General features: G+C 44.4%; 2 protein-coding genes across 2 annotated transcripts; both read right to left on the bottom strand.

Annotated features, from left to right (window-relative positions):
• Positions 1 to 1,546: 1,546 nt before the first annotated feature.
• On the bottom strand, positions 1,547 to 10,486 carry pcsk9 (proprotein convertase subtilisin/kexin type 9). Its single transcript, XM_050056025.1, has 13 exons — positions 10,425 to 10,486; positions 9,535 to 9,752; positions 8,975 to 9,166; positions 7,493 to 7,625; positions 7,249 to 7,382; positions 7,013 to 7,154; positions 6,503 to 6,699; positions 6,009 to 6,192; positions 5,734 to 5,904; positions 5,488 to 5,636; positions 5,237 to 5,402; positions 2,077 to 2,243; positions 1,547 to 1,992 (listed from the first exon to the last, which is right to left on the bottom strand). The coding sequence occupies exons 2-13, from the start codon at positions 9,706 to 9,708 to the stop codon at positions 1,801 to 1,803; spliced, it is 2,001 nt and encodes a 666-aa protein (XP_049911982.1). The 5' UTR covers positions 9,709 to 9,752; positions 10,425 to 10,486; the 3' UTR covers positions 1,547 to 1,800.
• Positions 10,487 to 12,473: 1,987 nt separating this feature from the next.
• Positions 12,474 to 14,196, bottom strand: bsnd (barttin CLCNK type accessory subunit beta). Its single transcript, XM_050056030.1, has 3 exons — positions 13,659 to 14,196; positions 13,482 to 13,549; positions 12,474 to 12,752 (listed from the first exon to the last, which is right to left on the bottom strand). The coding sequence occupies exons 1-3, from the start codon at positions 13,833 to 13,835 to the stop codon at positions 12,647 to 12,649; spliced, it is 351 nt and encodes a 116-aa protein (XP_049911987.1). The 5' UTR covers positions 13,836 to 14,196; the 3' UTR covers positions 12,474 to 12,646.
• Positions 14,197 to 14,635: the final 439 nt, after the last annotated feature.

Raw genomic sequence — 14,635 nt, forward strand, 5'->3', positions numbered from 1 at the left:
ATGAATTTAGCATAACGTGGGGTATGTTATTGATATACAAATGGTCCACTAATTGGAAGATCAGTGGTTCGATCCCAAGCTCCTCCAGCCCACATGTCAAAGTATCCTTAGACAAGATACTGAACCCCAAATTGCTCCTGATGGCTGATCAATCAGTGTGTGAGAGCGTGTGAATGGTTACTTGGCAGCAGGTGGCGCCATGTGTGGTAGCCCCGGCCACCAGTGTGTGAATGGGTGAATGTGACTCATAGTGTAAAAGCACTTTGAGTGGCAGAGGACCAGAAAGGCGTTAGGGTTAGGGTTATTCCTGTAATAGCTCATCTGATTTGATCCTGCAGACAATAAATATGTTTTTCATTGAAGACATTTTGACTCGTCACAGCAGGAAGGGCACAGGTGGAAATAACAGAATTACTGATGGCTGAGTTCCATTTAGCTGCTTCAGTTTTAAGGTCCTCAAAGTCACTCATGAATATTATTTTTAATGCCTGTGCTTTTCCTGCAGGCCTATTGGTTAAAAAATGATGTGCACTGACACATCACCCTCACCCTCATGTCATGGCTGATGTTCTTTACTGAGAGTCCTCCTCACACTGATGACACAAATGTTGATGAAGGGCTGCAACACTTGAGCAGTAATGGTGTCAGATTTTCCTGTGCCAATCAAACCTCAGTCCACTCATCAGTGCACCTAAGCTGGCAGTGTGTTGCTCTCCATGCTGGAATCAGTCCGTCTGAATCAGTAACAATCAGGATTTAAGTCCTCTGAGTGTGCTTGGTTTAAATGGTGTTTTTCACTCCGTTCACTGTCACATAAAAGCAGTTCACTGCTCGGGTCAGACAAATGTGTTTCAGTCAAGCATAAAGCAAAGTGGTTTTGTTCTGTGTGCACCTACTGTTCCAGATGAAATGCAAAACAAAGTAAGCAGAAGATAACTGGCTCATTAATCAAGCTGCTAATCAGGCTGGTTACCCACAGCGCCGCCACCGCTGCTGCTGCTGCTGCCTGGCTCCTCACCTGCAGTCAGAGCTGGAAACACTCTCCTACACCCGTCATGACAACGTCTGTGGTGAGTTGTGTGTGCTCTGATGGGTGTTTCAGCTGCTGCCTGTCCTTCTGTGTGTCAACTCTTCACTGTCCTTTATCACACAGTGGTGCGGTGGTTAGCACTGTCGCCTCACAGCAAGATGGTTCCTGGTTCGTACTCCAGCTTCCTCCCACAGTCCAAAGACATGCAGGTTAATTGGTGACTCTAAATTGTCCGTAGTGAATGGTTGTCTGTCTCTATGTGTCAGCCCTGTGATCGTCTGGTGACCTGTCCAGGGTGAACCCTGCCTCTCACCCAGTGTTGGTTTGAACGTAAACTGTCCCTTTGAAAAAGTATAATAAGCTGTCTTATAAATCATAAAGTTTAGTTTATTCAGTTTGTTAAGAGCATGCGGACAGTATGTTGGATAAATATAACTGTGATTTTATAAAAAACAAACCAAAAAAGGAAACTCACAGATGATGTTTGTGAAATCACTTTTTATCATAACTGTTTAGTAAAAGATACAAAAATATTTGGTTACATTTTACAAACTGTATGGTTTAAAAAATAGCAAACAAGACAACATGAGATGCGGCAACATTTGAGACATTAATACCACACTGGAGCATATTTGGACCTAATCCTAAAACTGAAACACAGACAGCGTCACAGAGGAGCTCACAGTCACTGAAGAAAAGACAAGATGACGACGGTAGAGAAAAACCAAAACTGTTTTCAAGGTGTTTGACATCGAGGTGGTGTGAGTGGATCAGTGAGCTGTGGCGGGCTGCTCTGGTGGTCTGACACGACAGCAAACAGCGATGCCAGCTGCCCCCTCAGCTCCTGTGGCACTGTGGACACGGCAACTGTTGCCCTTAGCAACTGGCCCAAAGATAGCCGAGCCCTGAGAGACGGCGCTACAGTCTGTCAGAGTCCAGCCGGAGGGACAGGACACCTCCACCTGCAATACAACGGCAGCAACAGGTGAGGGCCTGAGGGGAAGTTTGGGACGTGATCATCACAGACATTTGTTTCACATATTCACCTGAGGTTTAACACCTGATATGTTTTCCAACAGGCGGCACTCTAAGGATGGAGCGTGGCAGCACACGGCGTGTGATGTCACCCCGTCTTTCACAGCACAACGCTTCCGATCACCGTGATGTGGACGAGAGTCAGACGAGATCTCGGCAGTGGACCAAGATGTGCAGCCTAGAGAGACATGAGCTGTGTGTGTTTACATGAGCTCAAACAGGCCACAACTTTCAAACGTATTTATTCCATCATGTGAGGGGCTCATGGATGGGTTGATATGGTCTCATCCAATGAGCCCTTCACAATATAGAATAAGGACAGTACACGTGAAGTATCAAAATAGCATCTGTGTGTGATCACCCAACGACCCAGCAGTGCTCGTACTCCACTGTCTTCAGGTTTTGTCCATCAATGACTCTCAGACGAGCTCACGCTGACCACACTGGAGTCATCATGAAGGCAGTGAATGAGGTTTATAATGTAATAATGTAAATTAAGAGACCATTCAGGTGTTATGACGGTTGACAACCCCGCGCTTTATACTGCACACAAAGCTGGTATTTATGTTGGCAGGGAGTACATTTTCCTTTCAGGGTGATTGCCATGGTAACTGGCATAATTGACCAAGGTGTTCTAAATGCAGCCACATCAAAAGCTCACGCTCGGTTGAAAGGTTGTTTGTGTACACTACAGTTGGACTGACTCTAGCTCATCAGCAGATATCACTTAGAAAGGAGCAGAGTGACGTTTTCAGAAATATGTTTATGTACTTTGTTGCTGAGAATTAGATGAGAGGATTGATGCCAATCTCATGTCTCTCCATTAAAGGAACACTTCACCTCCTAAATGACTGTTTGTATATCAGTTATTCATCCTGTGTTATGTTGGATTTGTAAAGAAAACCCAGTTTTTCTTGCATGCCTCAGGTGAACTTAAGAATCCAAAACTGAAGAAAAATTCTTTATGAATTGAACTCATTGGGGTCCATGTTTAACAGCAGCAAAACTAAATCAAAACATCCGTTTACAAACTCTCACGCAACTCCTGCAGAATAATCCAGGTTTCATTTCTCCAGTCGTTTGCTGAGTACTTCCCAAACAGACGGCCCTTTCCAACAGGGAACTGATAGTAAAACTTATTCACGCTCTCTTCAAAGCCGGACTTCATTGACAAATACAGCAGCTGTAGGCGCCGCACACATGCTGTGCACACAGTATCGTAGCCTGCTTACCAGAAATCCTGAGTGCAGAAAGATATCTGTGGGCTGTGATTGGTTGTTTCCCGTCACATGACATGCATCAAAAATAGGTGCTCAGGAACGCGTTGCATCGGCATTTGAGCAAGCCTGTTGTGCATACACATTTAAAACAATGGATTTTAGGGCACCAAAAACGCAGCATGTGCACAGCCGAACACGGGAGCTGCAGATCTACTGTTGCCTAAAAGTGCATCATAACACAAACAAACTGGTCACGGCAGCTTCTGTGTTCAGGGAGGGAAAATTATTGTTCGTTTAAGTTAAGTCTGGCTTTGAAGAGAGCATCGATTAAGGGTCATTTCTGCTCAACGTAAGATACGAAGATGGACGGAGCCTTCTGTCTGTACTCATTCGTTTCATCTGTATTTGTAATCACCACACAGACCTTCGCCGCCTACAGCAATGCCTCCGTTTAAAGGTACATTATTACGACCTCCTTCGCCGTTGTGTGAAACTTTTGACTGTGCTCTCTAGTGCCATCTATTGGCTGTATCTATGCCATCATAAAGGACGCATGGAATTACGAGGGTGGTGACGTTTTTGTTTTAAACAGACGTATCTGTTTTCGTACTTTAAAGGTGTATAAATGAGCCGTACGTTTAACGTCTGTCCGTTCTCACTGAGCATACGCCTGGATAAATGAGACTTGGATTATACGACAAGAGTCATGTGAGAGTTTATAAACACGTTTGGATACAGTTTTGCTGTTGTTAAACATGGTCGCCTTTGACTTTAGTTCATCAAGAATTTGCCCTGTTTTTGGATTCTTCATTCAGTGTAACAGGAAGTGAGTAACTGATGTACAACTGATCATTTGGAGACTAAAGTATTCCTTTAAATATAAAGTTGGCAGCGGGAGGTATTTAGCTTATAGCATAACGACTGGAAATGAGTCTGGTCTGGCTCTGTTCAAAGGTACCAGTACCTGCTCACATATTAATTAACTAGTCCATACCCACTGAGTGCACAGTTGCCCATGTACAGTTTCACATGGTGTGTGTTTGGGATACAGGTCATAGGACATTGCAGATTAAATAGTCAACTGAACCCATTAAGAAGAGCAATGTATTCAGACAGAGTGTTTGTGAGTTTGATAGTACGATTGCTTTATTGAAAGTACAGTAGTACCATTGCCAATAGTGGGATAGTTAGTGGGCTAAAACTGTACATTAGTAGTTGAGGTAGCACGTTGAAAGGCAGATAGTTAAAGTGTTTATATGTTGTATTGACTTACAAGTGGGGCGCACTGGTAGTTCATATGGGAAAGGTGTGGCTAGGCCTTGTTGCAGCGGTGGGGGTTGGAATCCAGCCTTTGTTCTTTGCTGCACGTCTTCCTTGCTCTCTCTCTCCCATCCCTCCTGTCATGCTTCACAGTTTTAGTAAGTTTTCCAACTTTTGCCAAGAGGGAACTTTAGATATTGGTCCCTAGATTATGTTCACCCAGTTTCATGCAGATCGCTCAAACTTCCTAGGAAGAGATCCATTTGAAGTGTTTTTCAAAAAATTCAAAATGGCGGAAAATCTATATAAGGGGAAGTTATGGGTTCTTGAGGCAAATGTGTTCCTCATGAGGAGAGGCATCTCTGTGCAAAGTTTCATGTCTCTACGACATACGGGGGATGAGATATGCCCATTCAAAGCTTGCAATTTCAATCGGTTGCTATAGCGCCCCCCTTTGGCCAATTGATGTAATATTGCTTCATTGGCATCCTCCCATGACCCTCTACCACTGTGCCCTGGGGAGGGACATAACATAAACATAAAGTTCTGCCCCCTCTCTCCACCCCAGTAATTTTCTTACAGTCCCTAAACATCTGCTGGTTTACATTTAATGGACAGACATGAAAGTGGTATCGATCCTCTTATCTACCTCTCTGCAGGAAAGCAAAGTAGTCTTATAGTTGTTACTTACCGGTCAGGTGGTGCTGCAAGCCGACACACTCAGCATCTCGTCCGGGCTCAGGACTAGCATGGACCTGGCACTGCAGACCACTTATCACACAGCAACGTGCCACAGCATACACACCTGTGCCCCCTGGAGCGTTATAGGCAACACACTCCATCCGCCCTCTGTTCACCTGTAAACACAGAGTGACGGGTTTAAACATAAGACCTCACTTTGAAGTGTTTTTTAGTGAAAAGGAGAAATCAGTGTGAACTCACAGTGATGCTTTCTCCCACGTGGACGTGGTCAGGAGTGTAGCTGCTGCAGCTCATCATCTCCTCCCCCTGACGACAGCGGCTGATGGCCCTGTCAGCGCTCGTGACGCCTGACCTCTCTGACCACACTGAACGACACAGAAGCTCCCTGTCTGCACACCCAAACAGACACACAGTGTGAGTGTGTGAGTATGTGTGTGTGTGTGTGTGTGTGTGTGTGTGTAAGATTAAGTGTTGTGCATCACTGACTTGTGCTGTTGGCAGGAGGCATGGCTGCTACCAGGTTTGGCGTGACGAGGCGATGTGTGTCAGACAGAGAGAGGAAGTTGATGGTGTTGCTGACGGAATGATGCAGCATCACCTGCAGGACCTGCACCGGTGCCGCTTTCTGATTGGACGACAGGATCACTGCTGCTACACCTACAGGTGCACAAACCAAAATGTAAAGCACTTCTACCACAGCTACACAGATCATTTTAGTTACTCATGTTCTGTCTTCATTTTAGGTGTGTGTGTGTGCGCACCAGCAGCATGTGCAGCAGCCTGTGACGTGCCACTCCTGGAGGTAAAACAGGTGCTGCAGTCACTACTGGCACTAATGATGTCATCGCCGGGTGCAAAGAGATCAACGCAGCGTCCAAAGTTGGTCCCACCTGCTCCCTGTGACATGAGCTGGTCTGCTGAGTTAACAGCCCCTACAGTGATGACCTGCACACACAAGAAGGTAAAGGGGCAGTTCACCCAGAATCAAAACTACATATTTTTCCTCTTACCTGTAGTGCTGTTTATCAGCCTGAATTTTTTTTTGTGTTGGAGATATTGGCCGTAGAGATGCCTGCCTTCTCTCTAATATAATGGAGCTAGAAGAAAGGAGACATCTCTACAGCCGATATCTCCAACACTCTGCAACTCACACCAAACCTATCTAAATATCTAGAAGTAGCACTACAGGTAAGAGGAAAAATATGTGTTTGTGATTCCGGGGTAAACTGTCCCTTTAACGTAAGGGCTGTGTAACCTCTGGCTCTGAGGCAGGTGAGTAGAGGCAGGCGTCGTCTCTGTAGTTCCCTGCAGCAGCAATGACCACAGCTCCGTTAGCCACCATGTCCCGACAGGCTGCGTTTAATGAACGGCTGAAACCACCAATGAAAGGTAGCAAAACAACCACAGCATCCACAGGACGGGCCAGTAAAGTTGCTCGGATATACTCTACACCTGGGCAGGACAGAAGAGAGATGTTTAGACAAAGAAATCATACACTTAATTTGAATATATAGATATATAAACCCTGATGCTGCAGATGTTGTTGCCCTCCCTTTCCCTTTGAACATGTTTCCACAAGATGGCTGCATGCAAAAGCAGCTTCATCTCCAGCTAACTACTGTGAATGGGCCTAAAGTGATCCAGTATGCTGTAAAACAAAAGCAAAAAGCTGCTGTGCTTAATGAAGGACAACCAGTGGACAGTGCTGGGAGGCACTGGTCATAACACATTTTCGATGTGGTACAACAGACAGTAGGTGTCCTACCCGCCAAAGCTCCTGACACGGTCCCTTTCCCCTGACAGTTAAGCACACGGACCAGGTTAACAGTGGTGCCTCGAGCAACACCAGAGTCCGACCCACTCACGACCCCCGCCATGTGCGTGCCGTGACTGTCACACTGACTGGGCTGTAGAGAAGAGAGGGTTTGACATGCTGGTGAAAGATTTGTTATTGAGCTGCACTGGCAAACACACAGGTTATTTCCTTTGAGAGTGTGTAACCTGTCTGTGAACTCTAACTCCATCCTCTTCAGGGATGCTGTTGAAGTCTGTGATGAGCACTCGTCCTTCAATCTCTCTGTGAGAGCTCTGAACACTGCCATCCATCAGATACACCGCCGCCATCCCTCCATCATCTGCAGAGGACAGAGGGTAGGTGGATTTGTGATAATGATTACTACAGGTGTGTGTGTGTGTGTGTGTGTGTGTGTGTGTGTTTAAGATACAGACACAGAGGCGGACTCACTGGGTGGCCTGTATGTCCCATTTTCAGGAGTCCCACCATGAGGTTGCAGTAACCTCTGGAGGTTCCAGGGGGCGCTCTGAGCAAAGATGGACGAGTCCTCCTCGATGTAGTGAACCTGAGGGAGCTTCAGTGCCTGGTAGGAACATAGTGAAATTTTAATGTGGGTCTAAAGCAAAAAAATAAATAAAAGCCTGCACAGGAGGTTGATGACTGTGAAACTGCCCGTTTACTATTGCAACACCTTGGACTGTTTATGTTTTTTATTTGAATCACAGTGGATGTAATTCGGATTTTTTTGGACAGTGATCAAAGCAGATGAAGGTTCTCAGTGATGTGACTCTAGACTGGTTTGATTCTGAACTGTCCGTCAGGTTCTTCTCCTCCTCTCATGGCCCTTTTTTTTCACGGAGTCCCTCAGGGGTCTATCCTGGGTCCTCTATTATTCTTCATCTATATGCTATTATTCTTCATCTATATGCTATTATTCTTCATTTATATGCTATTATTCTTCATCTATATGCTATTATTCTTCATCTATATGCTAACCCTCAGGTGGAACCCTCAGATGCAACTCTATGTTCTGTATGTTCTTCCATTTTCTAGATCAGTGGTTACCAACTGGTGGGTCGTGGGTCCATTCTGAATGGACTGCAAGTGACTTTAGAAGGTGTGTTTGTAAAAAAAAAAAAACACACTTTATTTTGAAGTGCCATTTCCTGCTGTGGAGTGAGTGAATAACAGACAGCTACTTAACAGAGACAACAACCTAGCTTGATGACATGGCCAAACACAAGTATGATGCTGAATATTCTAAACTGTGTGGATCTTGAACTAACGACTAATGACAGATCTGGAACCGGTGGCTGAACCAGTTGGGAACCACTGATCTAGATTTCCAAAAGTGTTGTACTGCTGAATGACCTCAAATTAAAGATCATTCAAATATGTTCAAAATGTTTCCGTAATATATTTATCAAAAACTATAAAATAAAGTTTTCTTTGACTAAAGTGTAAGCTGATTTGCAAGTGCAAATCAATCAAATATCACTGCACGTGTAATATATGTCGACAAACAAGCTTTCATTTTGAAAATTTGAATTTGTTTGGGGGGCGGCAGGGATTTGGTCCCCTTCTATGCTGACTCCATGGTTACGGCCTTGTAATAACTGCATAGGTGATGCAAGTCTGTACTGATATTGAAGAGTTCTTGCTGTCGATCAGTGTCAATGAGCCTCATTTCATCCACTGTGATTCAGGTGAGGTGAAACTTTATCAAATAAAACTTCCAACAAGGTGACTATTTTCAATACTTTAAAACCAACTGTGTATTTTAATGAGGAGCAAAACAAATAAATCCACTGATGTTTACATGAGTTAATAGATTTTTTAGTGTCCTTATATTGATCACCTGCAAGAGGTTAACCCACACCTTTATTTATTCACCACCACATGCAGCATGCTGACAGCCAGTGAAGCAGTTACCAGGTGAAGGACGTCACTGCTCATCTTCACCAGGAAGCCGTGCAGAGCTCCGGAGTACGTCTGCAGGATCTCCAGCAGGTAACCTCTCCTGGCTGCTTTGGCTTTCAGTCTCCTGATGGTCCTCTGCACGTGAGAGTCGTGCGCCCCCTGACGCAGAACCACCAGGTACTGACCGGGCATGCGCCAAGCTGCCTGGAGCACAGCGCACAGAACACAAAGTACAGGTGCTCTGTCCCAATGCACGTTACAGGAGAAATGAGGCATGCGCACAGAAAGTTTTTTTTAAATGTCACTCAATACTTTGTAATGAACAGTTAATCACATTCATCCTGCTCATCTGTCAACATGGTTTTAGCTGCAGCAAACATTGTCTCGTGATTATTTGACCCTGAGATAAAAAATAATATATGGTACATGTATATAATATAAAAATCATCCCTGCATAATAATGAGACGATGAAGACTTGTAACTTGTCAGGTACACAGCTCCAGGTATAGCAGGCTGTTTGCAGTATGTAGAAGATGCGCTTCAGTGCCCCTGACACAATGATTATTAATACCTTGTTGCACTTGAGGAACTCAGCAGCGGGCTCGGCTCCGGTTCCAGGTGCAGTCCCGTCCTCGCGGATCAAATCCACAATCATCTCGTCGTCCTCGGGGTAGTCCTGCGCGCTCGCGGCCAAAGATGCGCACAAACACAGCGTCCAGCCATACCAGGCTGAGGTGCGACGCATTCTTCAAACCTCTTGGACCGTCTCCAGAAAGATGATCAGGAGAACTAGTGAATGACACAAATCCTGTGATGTGATGAGAGTTTTTATTTCAGTCTGACTTCTCCAGATGTTTTGGTGCCTCTGATAGCCGCGCGCACTGTGTGTGTGTGTGTGTGTGTGTGTGTGTGTGTGTGTGTGTGTGTGTGTGTCTGACAGTCAGATAACGCCTCCAACCAAATATTCTGATTTTGGAAGAAAAAAAAAAATCGAACAATTGATTCTTATAATTCAAGGCGGGGACTGCTGACGTCTCCGGGGCTCACGCCACCGCTTTTGTATCGAATGATTTCCCTCCGTTAAAAACACCTCTTACTGTGGAGGAGTCATGTTTCACGCTGCCCCTGAAACACCCTGTAATTATTACATGTCAATCCAAAGCAATCCCTCTGAGTTCAAGTTCATCTGTTGATGCGGTTTAACGTGTGCACGACATGTGAACACTGAGAGTTCTGCATGCAGGGACTTGTTTATGAACTCATGTTGTGTGAGTGTGTGCAGAGAGGCTGACCATGCTGAGATCATACTTACATTATTTATTTATATTATTTTTCTTTTAATTTTTGTTTTGTCAAACTGTTAGTGCACCTGCAGATCTCCTAACTCTCTGTCACACCCCCTCTTCATATGTCTCTGTGTCAGTCCAGCTCACTTCAAACAATATTGTTTATGGTTCTTACAGTTATTACTCAGCCTGTGTCCTCTGTGGCTCTTCAGAGGCTTTGTTAAGTGCACATCTGGCATTCTGTCATTGACCGGAGACACAAGTTATGACTGCAACAGTCTCACTGTAAAGGAGAATGATAGAAGAGTTAATATTGTGTATCTTGGTAACAGGCTGTAAAAATAACACTGTTATATTATCACCTTAAAAGTTTCTGTGATAAATGTGTTTGCAAACAGTTGCTTTATTACACAGCCAGCAGCAGGGAGCGACATCATCGTTCATTGGGTAGTCATGTTTCTGTCCACCCATGAATGATAATTATAATAATAATAATAATAATAATAATGATTTTGGTCATTGCCTCTTGTAAAACACAAAACATTAAAGGGACACTTCACCCGAAAATCAAAACTGCATATTTTCTTCTTACCTGTGGTGCTCTTTAGCAATATGGATTATTTCTGTGTAAGCGACCGAGTGTTGGAGTTATCGGCCGTAGAGATGTCTGCTATCTGTCAAATATAAGAAAACATAATGGCACTCAGCTTTTGGCGCTCAAAGCCCTAAAAAAATACATTTTAAAAACTAAACATCAATGTCTCTTTACAGAAATCATGACCTGGTTACTTGGTCAGTGTTAAGCGGGATTTATACCTCTGTGTCAAACTGATGCCGTACACTGCTCTGTAGCCTGACGTGCACCTCCCCAGAAACGTAACCATATGACACTGCATAAACTGAAACCATTTCCCTCAGTGGAAACAAAGCTTTTTTACTTTTATTTCATAGATGAGAAACAATAAATTGTGAAGACAATAAAGCCTCCACAAAAATAGCATTTTAAGTCCTGTGTGTGATTTATCCTGGCTTCATATGTGTGGAGGAAATCTCCGCTTGTTGCTAGGCTAATTCATACAATGTAAAATGCTATAGGCTTGTACTAATAACGTTAGCATGTTGTATTTGTGGAGAAAATGTGTCCAGATAAAGACAAGTGTTTGTCTGTGAATGCTGCGAGTTATAGTGAAGCTGATTTGTGTACTTGTGTTTGAAATTATTGCTATTAAGTTATGTTTAATGTGTGTTTTGAATCAACTAAACTTTACAGCACTTCACAGAAATCCCGTCACCACCTGATGTTTTGGAGGTGTAACTGCAGAGTATAACCACACAAGTATAAATGCTCACAATGGTGTAGGCCACATGCATAGGCTACGGCGTAGGGTCTGCATAGAGCTGACGCACAAGTATAAATCCGGATTTAGACACCGATGCATGGAGGCACACTTCAGCAATGGTATGCGACAACCCAGGCAGCCGCATATGATGATGTTCCAGGCAACTACTGTAGTATAAATAGCAAGAAAGCCTTCATTGGGTGGATGGGTCAAACAAACTCAGGACTTTCACCCAGGAGCCTGCTGTTCATGTCCAGTGTGAAACCAAAAGTCAATCAAGTTGTTTTACTAACAGTGTAGTGTGACAGTTTGTGTAGTATAGTTTTTTACATCTCACGCTGTCACAAGCATCAGCCTCTCGTCCATGAGTAGGTGCACACGTCCACCTGTGCCATTATACAGTTGCTGGGTGTAGTTCGGTAGCAAAAAAATAGTTCCTACATGAAACTGCTCACAACAAGGTCATGATTGCTGGAAAGAGACATTATTGTTGAGTTTTTCAAATGTATTTTTTGGAGCTTTGAGCACCACAAGCTGAGCGCCATCTAGTTCCGTTATATTAAAGAGAAGGCAGACATCTCTACAGCCGATATCTCCAACAATTAGCAGCTCACACAAAAACAATCTTGACTGATAAAGAGCACGAAGAGGTAAATACAGGTAAGAGGAAAAATATGTAGTCTTGAGTTCTGGGTGAACTGTCCCTTTAAGAAAGTTGCTTGAGGACCCCTTTAATCACATTATGGGGCAAAAATGTGTCTGAGTGGAATAAATGTAGGCCAGCTCAGTGTCACTCACTGTCCCTCAAATGTGCTAAACACACACAGCCTCTTTCTTTCATACAGTAAATAGTGCCATCTTCTGGATCTAAGATGCAGTGCATATTCAACTTTATTTAGACTTCTGACACAAAATCAGTCACTTTATAAAACAGCAAAAAACTAAATAAATTCAGCTGTTACAGGTTATAAAAATACAGCAGAGGATCTGTCCTGAGTGCAGTGTGGTGTAGTGATTTAATTGGACCAGCGAGGAGGAGGATGATGATGTCCTTGCTTCAGACCAGGTGCAGCGTAGGACAGCTGTGGCTCTTCAGGGCTTCGGGAAGAAGTCTGCTGCTACTCGACTTTTGGCCACAGAAACCTGGCAGAGCCTCAGCATGCCTAAAATTAAATCAAAAAGGGTGGGGAGGAGGGGGGAGAGACAGAAATAGAAGTCTGGTTCGAGTGTTTTGTCCTCATTTTCTTACTTTTTTTTAATCTGAGGGAGGGTTTTGCTGAGCGTGCATGTCTTTATCTGGCTGCTGAACATTCGGAATATTACAAACACTCATGCAGGAGCTGCGCAGTACAACCTCCTTTTTTTCACCCGCTGGCCACAATACAGACTGAGACTCGAGTGCTTTAATCAAGGGAACGTTAATGGTCCTTGTTAAGGGAGGGGGGGGGGGGGGGGGGAAGCATTACTCATTCTCCACCATCATGTTTCCAACTAATCCTTTCAGTCAAAACCTTCAAACCACAATCTCTCCTTTTTCTTCAATCCCATATTTCCTCTCTTGTGCTTCTCTCCTTTGCTCTGCTGCCACAGCTACTCCATTACATCACCATTAATTTTCCCCTTAAGATAATAAAGTTAGTATCCTCAGTGTATTTGTGCAGATCTTTCCCCCCTGCAGACACATTGCATTGCTCCTGTCGCCATGTTCACCCACGAGATGATGGTCGCTTAGCATCCTGAGATGCACAGACAGACCACAGGGAATCATTAAGGCCTGAATGAACACCCACTTGTCTGTGAGCCATTAGGGCACTATGCATGTGTGAATGTGTGTGTGTGAATGTGTGTGTGTGTGTGTGTGTGTGTGTGTGTGTGTGTGTGTGAGACAGTACCTTGCTCCAGCTGCAGTACACACCACATCCTCTGGACTTTTCTCTTGAATCTCAGGACCCAGAATCACCTAACAAACACACACTTGCCATGACCAAATCCATTTCTGTGTGATAGCAATCACACTTTATTTCCTGTCTTCTCTCCCCAACACACACACACACACACACACAGTCTACCTTCGGATAGCACTGGCAGAGGCTCCACGCAGTCCCAACACACACCATAGTGACGCCCAGAGCGCACATTGTGGCATAGATGTGTGGCTGCTCCTGAGTCATGATGAAGAGGCCGACTGCCGCCACACACAGCCCCGCAACTATCAGCCCGTATCGATACGGTTTCCCCTCGACCATCGCTGCAGCCGCTGCTGGCTAATGAAGCTCTTATTTATGTGTAAAACTCAAGCACCTGTCGTAAAGTTAGAAAAGGTTTGGTGTTGTTCTGTGTCAGGGCTTGAAGGTGAGGCTGGAGGAGGCGCAGTTAGGGTTCCACTCTGCTGGTTATTACAGCCTGCAGACAGCCAGTCAGGTCAGGTATAAAATTGCAGGTGTGTACCTGATAGGTCACCTTGCCTCAAGCTGCTGACAACAAGGAGGCTGGCAACTGAACATCTGAACAGTATTGAGCCTAGTGAGTGTTTATGTTTGCTTGGTTTGGACATGATTTTAAGAAAGTCTTTTTGTCTCTTCTCCACCTTCCCAGAGATTTCCCTCTTTAAAGGCCCAGTGTGCAGGATTGAGGGAGGTATACTGGCAGAAATGGAATATAATAAGTCTGCTTTCCTTAGTGTATGATCACCTGAAAACAAGAATCGTGTTATCATAGCGTGAGCCCTTTATATCTACATATGCAACCGGTCCTCGTCCACAGAGATCTACATGTTGCACCGCCATGTTTCTGGAGTAGCCTAGAACGGGCAAACCAAACACTGGCTTTAGACAGGGCTTTTTGTGTCGGCCACTATAGTTAGCATCTGCTTACTTCAATGTTTTTATCAGTTCACATCACCTGGTCCGTGTTTTTTGGAGAGGTCCATCTACATCCTAACCCTCACCTATGGTCTTACATTTTGGGTAATGACCGAAAGAATGAGATGCCAGACACAAGTGTCCGAAATGAGTTCCCTCCATAGGGTAGCTGGGCTTAGCCTTAG

The sequence above is a fragment of the Epinephelus moara genome, chromosome 10 (genome assembly GCF_006386435.1).
Source record: "Epinephelus moara isolate mb chromosome 10, YSFRI_EMoa_1.0, whole genome shotgun sequence".
NCBI lineage: Eukaryota > Metazoa > Chordata > Actinopteri > Perciformes > Serranidae > Epinephelus > Epinephelus moara.